Raw genomic sequence first — 9,112 nt, forward strand, 5'->3', positions numbered from 1 at the left:
TCTGCTCCCCCTCCCATCTACACCTCTGCCACCTCCCCCTCTCCCAGCAGACTGTTAGGACCAGAGGATGCCCCCCTCACCCACTAGCCCTCTTCAGACCAACATCTCCACAGATGTGGACCAGGACAGCCAATCACTCCCCCCATCCCCCCTACAACTGTTCACCCACGGCCAGGAGCTCACAGCTCCCTTCAAACCCCTCACCACCCAGCCCCACCTTCACCACCATCCAGGTACAGCATCAGCTCTCCAGGCTTCAGATGAGTAAAGCCAGTGGACCTGATGACATCAGCCCTAGGTTGCTGAAAGTGTGTGCTGGACAGCTGGCAGCTCCTCTCAGGCACCTCTTCAATCTCTCCCTGAGGTTGAAGAAGGTGCCCACAATCTGGAAGACATCCTGCATTGTCCCGGTGCGAAGAAGAGTCGTCCCAGCGGTCTTAATGACTACAGACCTGTGGCCCTGACATCACATGTCATGAAGACCCTGGAGAGACTGGTTCTGCGGCACCTGAGGACCCAGCTTACAGCTTTCCTGGACCCACTACAGTTCGCCTATCTGCCACACATCGGGGTGGAGGACTCCATCATCTACCTGACACACAAGGCCCTCTCTCACCTGGAGAAGCTGGGAAGCACTGTGAGAGTCATGTTCTTTGACTTCTCCAGTGCTTTCAACACCATCCAGCCCTCCCTACTGAGAGAGAAGCTGCTGGAGATGAACCTGCACCCCGACACCACTTCCTGGATCACAGACTACCTCACAGGCCGGCCACAGTACGTCAGGGTGGATGGCTGTGTCTCTGAGTCTGTGATCAGCAACACCGGCGCACCCCAAGGAACTGTACTGGCACCGTTCCTCTTCACTCTCTACACCTCGGACTTCCGCTTCAACTCTGGTTCCTGCCACCTCCAAAAGTTTTCCGATGACTCCTCCATTGTTGGATGTATCACCAGGGACAACGAGGAGGAGTACAGAGGACTGATTGAGAGCTTCATCACATGGTGCAGCAACAACCACCTGAAGCTCAACATCAGCAAGACCAAGGAGCTTGTGGTGGACTACCAGAGGAACAGAAGACCCCCTGTCCCTGTTTTCATTCAGGGAGGGGAAGTGGAGAGGGTTGAGTCCTACAAGTACCTTGGGGTGCAGATAAACAATAAACTGGACTGGACACACAACACTGATGCCCTCTACAGGAAAGGACAGAGCAGGCTGTTCTTCCTGAGGAGGCTGAGGTCCTTCAATGTGTGCAATAAACTGCTCAAGGCATTCTACCAGTCTGTGGTAGCCAGCGCCCTCTTCTTCGCTGTAGCGTGCTGGGGTGGTGGCATCAGGACTGGAGATGCCAACAAACTCAACAAGCTGGTGAGGAAAGCCAGCTCTGTGGTGGGTCTGGAGCTGGACAGTCTGGAGTCAGTGGGTGAGAGGAGGATGAAGGCCAAACTCGGAGCCATCCTGGACAATCCCTCTCACCCTCTCCATGAGGAACTGTGGCAGCTGGGCAGCTCTTTCAGCCATCGGCTGATTCTACCAAAGAGCAGGACGGAGCGCTTCAGACGCTCATTTGTGCCCACTGCCATCAGACTGTACAACAACAGCGGAGACCACAGTCTGTCATCATGCTGACCAGGCCCCCCCATGTGGATATACTGTACATTTTTTTATTTGTATTCTTATTTTTTATTTTATTCTATTTTTATTTTATTGTATAATATGTGTATTTATTATCTGTTTCTGTGTAGTTGAGCTGCTGCAACACCCGAATTTCCCCCATGGGGATCAATAAAGGAATATAATAATAATAATAATAATAATAAAGGGGGCTCGTGGAGTGCGTCATGTTCTCGCAGCACACGTCACGGAGGACAGGCCACGCCCCCTCCATCCAGCCTTCAACGTCACGGAGGACGCCAGCCTGAAACCTTCACACGTCACGGAGGACAGGCCACGCCCCCCTCCATAACGCTGCAGCCCGCAGCCTGCAGCCTTCACACGGCGACGGGGACAGACAGAGCGAGCCGCGGGTGTGGACGCTGGCCGGATGGTTAAATCTAACCTACAGACGATTTTGAATAGTCATTGTTTTGTTAGAGAAAAAGAGAGAAACTTAACCGAGATGCCTGTTATTGAGCAGTCCAGTAATAAACCTGAACGTGAAAGGTACGTTGTTGTTGTTGTGGACGCTTAGAAGCTAGGCTAGGCTAGGCTAGGCTAGGCTAAGCTAACCGCGGCCTAGCTGAGGGATCGGCTAGTGTCACTCCCCGTGTTTCTTGTTTACATAACAATCTATTCAAGTTGTCATCAAAATAAATGGTTTGGTTTGATACCTCTCCATTTAACGTCATAAAAAAACACCCTAAATTACATAACTTTACCCCAATTTTATGATATTAAGGCTAATAAACAGAGCTGTTGATATCCAAGTTCCAGCTAGCTCGCTAAACTAACGCCACAAAAATGAGTTAGCTAGCTAGCGTGAGATGCTAACTCGCTACTATTAAAGCTCCCAAAGCAGACATGGTTGGTATTTGATGTAGCCTTTCATATGTGTCAACACACCTTTGTGTTAAGTGAATAACTATATATTATATATAATAAGGTTTATGTTTAGGCCTGACTTTAACATGATGTATCAGCTAGCTGGGTTAGCTTAATGCTAACCTTACAGCTGCACCACATTTGTTTTCATATGTTCTGCGTTGCAGCCGCTAATACACACATATTATGACCCCATATTCCACATTGAGTTTGTTTGTCTTGTAGGAGTCCACGTGGGGTTGAGACATGTGTATTTAAGGTTGTGTAAAGTTAGCTTGTTGCTAACAAACGTAGTTACAATGAAGGCAGGATGGATCATCCCTGGCTTCATGGATTGTTGTGTTGTTTTTTCCCCCTTCCCTCATTTCGCCATCGGGCTCAGGTGTGAGCTGGTGTTGTCAAAGTGAATCTGCAGAAAAGAAGCAGCTCTGGGTGAAATAATAGGGATTATAACAGCCCAATCAGTAGAGATGGATAATAATCAATATTTAAAATGACCTTTGTGCTCTCTGGTGTTCTATTAACCGTTGTGTGAGCTTTTGAGGGATTTCACTGGAAACTGAAACCTGGAACAATGTGTCATGATTTTAAACGACTTGTGAGCGATGAGCCTTCGGGGGTGTTTTCACCTCATTCTTGTCCTGACAGGATTCTAGCCTCGCTGTTTTTCTAGCTCTGTAGTGTAGTGAAGGACTCGTAGGAAATTTCCACTGCACTGCGAAAGGGGGGTGGGGGGTGTTATGGGTAATTTTGAATCCAGTGATGACATATTTTACACAGGAGCTCCTTCTTATTCAATAGATCTACTTATTTTCAGACCGTTTCCCCCCCATGCATTGACAGAAGCTGGTATTTAACACCCCAATCGTGATCGTTGAAAATGGTGTTAAATATGTTACGCGAATTAAAGGCAGTTTTCTCTCTTTAATCCAAAATGTACGGAGCAGGGGCCTTTTTTATTAAATTCCCTCCCAGTTACCGACCCTGTGGTCTACTTTGATAGGAGGATTGTATAACAGCATTTTGTCCATCTGAAGCTAAACCACTTTTCCATAATCCATAATTAATGATGTCCACCCAGAGACGAGTGGTGTTTTTACATGATATGACAAAGGTGCTCTTATGCAATCAGACGCTTGAGAGACTCGCCGCTCATGTGACCAGAGCAGCTGTCTTTGCCAAGGCAACCCAGGCTGTGAATGTGTGTTGCTTTCTAATGGAAGTATGGGGATTTCATTTTATTTTATTTTTTTAGCTGAGTGGAGATGTTGATTGAGAGCCTTGTGCTGTGTGTTAGCTTTAATGCAGGAAGAGGAAGCATTGGAGGTGTTATGTAAAGATGGAAATAGGCTGTTTTACATAATCCGATTTTGGGATTTAGGGAGAATTTTTTTTTGTTAGTTTGCAATCCCCAATGCCTTGCAAAATCATGCAATAGGCTGGGCATTGCACATTGACCTGGTTAGCCCGAGTTATGGGAGTGACAATGGTTCTCACACATCTGTTCCACATTTAGCACAGCAGTGGCATCTGCGTAAGAGAGTGTCTGAGAGCGTTTGCGACGCTGTGGCAACGGTGCTGCTGTGAATGGGCGTTGTTCCCGATATGAGCCCTGAGAAAAAGGCCAACGCTACCGGCAACAGTGTTAATGCAGCCGCACGCACAGGCGTCTGCGCTAGAAAGCCGAGCGATTTGCTAGAGAGCACTTTGTCCGGCCTCTGAATTAAAATGGCTGATCTCAGTTGCTGAACTGATGTTTGTCGGTCGTAAACTAGAACAACGCTGTGAGTGCAGCAGAACTAAAGTAGGCTAATGGTTAGACAAACAGAGGCTGATCCTCTGGCAGCCTTCCTCTAAAGAGTCATGTGACAAGCTTAAAGTTACCCCACAGAAACCAAGGCACTCAAATCTCTTTTTAGGAAGTTCAACGCCACTGTTCCTCCATGAATAATGAATGTCTCCATAGGGTAGAGTGATGGGAATGGACTTAAACATAAACCTCTCCTGCTTCCTGGCTGTTCATTTAATGTGCACAAGTAAACGCATCATACAAAATGTCTGAGCCAGTGGCAGGTGTACTAAAGAGTTAATTTTCACCACAGCTCTGTGACTCAGATGAGGACAGTTATTGATTAAACTATGACCACCAGCTTTGTATTTTTGTTTCTCAAGACTCACTAATTTTTAGCAACTATTTTACAGTTCTTCCAGAGATGAATCACTCGCCCTCTGTTTATATTGGGAGTTTGGTTTGTGCTTAGTAGCAGAACTTCCAGTGAATACCCAACTTACGATGGCTCCGTCTGTGTGTGTGTTTGTTTCGCACCCCAGTATCTCCAGTCCCAGGAGGTGCTCCCGCTGTTGCAGTAACCCGTGTCCGGGGCCTCTGTGGTGCTCCTGATGCCCCTCACCCACCCCTGAAGATCCCAGGTGGGCGAGGGAATGACCAGCGGGATCGCAATCTTTCAGCTAAGCTATTCTATTCTGTAAGTTAAACCACTTTTTTTTTATTTTTTTAAAGGGTTTTTACAGCAGTATGACTTCTTCTCTTAGTGGGGGTTTGTTTTTTGATAAGAGGCAGTGAAAAACAACATGGCAGAAGAGAGTGAAACACAAAGGTCGTTCTGCACTTTTGCATCTTATCACTATTTGACCTCAGTAAAGATAGCGATATCATTGTTTTGTTTATGTAATACGTCTGCAGATTATTGCAAGCTGTCTACTTGTCATCAGATTGTAACTGTAAGGGTAGATGCCTGATTTCCATCCTAATGGTCAGAGTGATCATTTTGCAATTTCTTCTGGTCACACAATAAAACTGCTGATTATAAAATGTATGATAATGAGCAGGATGTCCAAGATAGGGTAAGGATCTTTGGAAGGCTGGTAAAGGTGCAATGTGTAACATCTGGTCAACAGCAGGGCAAGATAACGTAGTAGTTTGTTTAATGGATTAAATTCAAAGTCTGTATTTCTTCATTTCGTCCTCCCTGACACCAGAGGATGATTTGACTCTGAAATAAATGTCCCACTTTTCCCCTCCCTGTCCTCTAGGATACTCACTTGCTGGTTCTTGAGGAGCCTCCACCTGCCAACGGCAGAGTGCGCTTCTTGCTCTTTGAGCCCCGCCGCTCTGAGGGCAAGCACTGCGTCTGGAGGGCGGCGCTGAAAGGAGGGAACCTTTACGTTGAAATCCCTCCCGGAGCTTTGCCCGAGGGCAGCAAAGACAGGTCAGGAGGAAAAACTACTTTGTCTGCTTTAAAAGAAACATCTCTTCTTCAAACATTTGAAGTGGGATTATTTTAATGAATGAAATGCAACAAAAGGTGAAATATTCTCTAAGTGTATGAACCTGATTGACCAAATAAGCAGGGTTTATGCTTTGGTATGATTTATGGAAATATGCTTAGACATTCATGAGTAATTATTTACCTCTGAAATTCATTAACATCCGTCATATAATTTATTAACAAATATCGTTTGCTGTGTTTCTCTCCAGTTTTGCTCTTCTGCTGGAGTTTGCAGAAGAGCAGCTGCAGGTTGGTCACGTGTTCATCTGTTTTCACAAGAACCGTGACGATAGAGGTGAGACATTTTTTCTGTCTTTTGTTTCTTAAACTGTTAAACTCGAAATAAAAAAATCTCTGTTCTAGCACTGGCAATTTAAAATTTGAACCATTTTACACTTTTCAGAAAAACGGTAGAGTGACTTGAGTGTTAAGATAAGATAAGATAAGATAATCCTTTATTAGTCCCGCAGCGGGGAAATTTGCAGGCTTACAGCAGCGTAGAGTAAAGTAATACTAAATAATACACTTTTCAGAAAAACAAAAAACAGTAGAAAAACAACAATAACTGAAATAGTGACTTGAGTGTTATTTTGTGTTGCCAGTTTTCTGAACTAGTTTGGGCTATTTCAGGAGCTAAACCTGACCATAAAATTAAAGTGGCAGCGAGTGTGGGGCAAATGAAACCGGCACGACTTTATCAGTTTATCACAGATATGACTGAAATGTACAATGAACAATCAAAAAAAAGTAACGTGCCAGTACAAATTGAGGAAGGAGGCATGTGTGAAGTAACATTAGAAACACACAACAGTTGAAACGATAAGTTAGAGTAGCTATAGGATAAAGTTATTTCCCCATAACATGGCAAAGTCAATGACAGAGTTAACTTTCTCATGGCTGCCTTTTCTGAATTTGTTTAGATTTATTCGGTTGAAAATAATTATTTTCATATCTTATTTAATGATGAACTTCAGCTTTATCTTTGCTGTTGAAATGCTCCCTTAGGTCCTGCAAACGTACAGGCAGGAAGTTCCTGAGTACGTTGATAGTCTAAATCTCTGTAGTAGTTGCGAGATGTTTTTCCAAATTTGTAGTCAATGAAATGTGATGCATACAGTTTTGTGATACATCAATATGAGACAATATCGTATAAACATTTAACACAATCCGATGCATTTTTAATCAACTCACAAAACTGATGTGATAATTTTATTCCTGGACTCTTCCAGACATTTAAATAGAAAACAATCTATTCTTTTCAATAAGTATATTAAAAATAGACCTCCTGTTGTTGGAGGTCTGGTTGCTTGTCAAATGAAAATAGTTGGTCCTGTTTATTGTTTCGGAATGGGGTCCACTTGGAAAGAAATTATACAGAAGTGCCATGGGAATTTCAAAATAAAGGCTTATCTAAAGATGTATATTGATGTTTTCACTGCAATAGTATTGGATTGTTGTTTAGGTCGATCGAGCGTTACACCATGTTTTTTACAAAACTTAAATGCATTTATAAATTACTGTTGTCTCGTACAGTTGTTTTCTGAAACTATTACCCTCAAACTTTAATGCTTTTGTTAGTTACATAATTTTTTTAAACATGCTCAAAGCTGTATTACACTAAATATGTACAATAGGCCTAAGTTACTTGGTAAGATTGTCAGTTTGACGGGGTCAAGTGTACTTTCTTGATCAAGGTCAGATATCAAGGGTAACCGGTTTCCATCTTGTCTCTCCTCAGCATCCCTCCTGCGTACGTTCAGTTTCCTGGGCTTTGAGATTGTGAGACCGGGTCATCCCCTCGTCCCCTCCCGCCCCGACGCTTTCTTCATGGCTTACAGCATCGAGCGAGACTCCTCCTCCTCCTCTGACGACGATTAAACGACGCTGAGCATTTACAAGTGTTTTTTGTTGCTCTCATTTCAATCCATACCCAACACCGCTTTATGATTTTTTTATTTTGGGGGGGGGGGTGAAATGAATATATTATCCAAGTACAGTATGGTTGAGGTTTGCCCTTTTTTGTTTGTTTTACTGTTTAGCTACCATGTGCTGTGTTTCAATGCTATTTGCACTAGGGTAAGATGTTAATATACCAGGAATGTAGAGCAAGCGCCCACATAATATCCGGGCATTGTGTCCTCGCCACTGTATTACTCCTCATGATGTGTAGTGCTGACCTCCTATTCTCCCCCTCCCCGAACCCCCCCGCCCCAACCGACGATCATCTCCACAGTGTAATATTTATGATAAATCTTAATTCATCTTACTCATGTAAGTCGATATGTTTTCATAGCATCAGTTGATCCTCCTGTTAATTTTGCATGATTTTCATTTGTTGCTATGCGTCACTTGATAGAAATCTGCATGTTGTAACTACTAAATAAAAGTGCACCTAAGTGAATCGATCTGTGGTGTTGTGTAATCCTACAGACATGTACAAGTTGCGTTCTTGGTATGCTTAGAAGGAACTAGGCCATTCCATGTGTTGTCCGATTATGTCTAAAAGAAAGAGTCTACACCTTGTTTAAGTAGCCTGCTGTCACGTAGTTATTCCTCTGGCTTCATTCATGGTGTTTTAAACTCGTCTGTACACATAAGTAGTTGTGTTAACCTGAGGATACCAGAGTATATAAATAACTAGATACTTCAGACAGTTTCTGTACAGTAAGCGGAGGGTGCTCTAATGACTCCATCTTTCTCTGTGTTAATGATGCATCTTCCATAACAAAGGGATGTGTGTAAGTTTAATTGGTAGATGCAGACGGAAGGTGAAGGATACGTGAAGGTGGATAATGACCTTGGATGAATACATGGGAGCCCTGATGTGGACTGTGTGTAATTTCAACCTTTCCATGGGCAATAGCGCCTCCTTGTGAGTGAAATTAGAATGACAAACTCAATGTGACTTGCGTGTTTTGATAACTGACCAATCGGGAGCATCCCAAGCTATAAAAAGAAAGGAGCTGTGCATGAGAGGTTCAAAAAGATGACACTGTAGGTAACTGCATTCTGAATCTACACCCTTTGTCTTATTAGGCTTGCCTGCAAATCCGAACTCGATAGATTTCCACTCTTCTGCGTCTTAGAGTTTGGTTCCTACGGTTCTGTTGGCGATAAGACTGACCAGATAGAAGAAAATCAAAACGAAGCCTTACTTTCACACTCCAGACAGCTGTCTATCTGCTGTGTGAAGTTAGAAAACTGGATGGCTCAGTTCTAATGTTGGAAATAACTTTCTAGATGAATACTGAGACCTGCATACTGTATTCATCTTTGTGATTTA

At 43.6% G+C, this 9,112-nt stretch overlaps 1 protein-coding gene across 1 annotated transcript; it reads left to right on the forward strand.

The window, feature by feature from the left end:
- Positions 1 to 1,973: 1,973 nt before the first annotated feature.
- Positions 1,974 to 8,234, forward strand: oaz1a (ornithine decarboxylase antizyme 1a). Its single transcript, XM_054602447.1, is given in 6 exon segments — positions 1,974 to 2,161; positions 4,871 to 4,937; positions 4,939 to 5,025; positions 5,594 to 5,769; positions 6,039 to 6,124; positions 7,568 to 8,234. Coding segments are annotated over 6 exon segments (675 nt in total). The 5' UTR covers positions 1,974 to 2,042; the 3' UTR covers positions 7,708 to 8,234.
- The last annotated feature ends 878 nt before the right edge of the window (positions 8,235 to 9,112 follow it).

This window comes from Anoplopoma fimbria, chromosome 8 (genome assembly GCF_027596085.1).
Source record: "Anoplopoma fimbria isolate UVic2021 breed Golden Eagle Sablefish chromosome 8, Afim_UVic_2022, whole genome shotgun sequence".
Classification (NCBI taxonomy): domain Eukaryota; kingdom Metazoa; phylum Chordata; class Actinopteri; order Perciformes; family Anoplopomatidae; genus Anoplopoma; species Anoplopoma fimbria.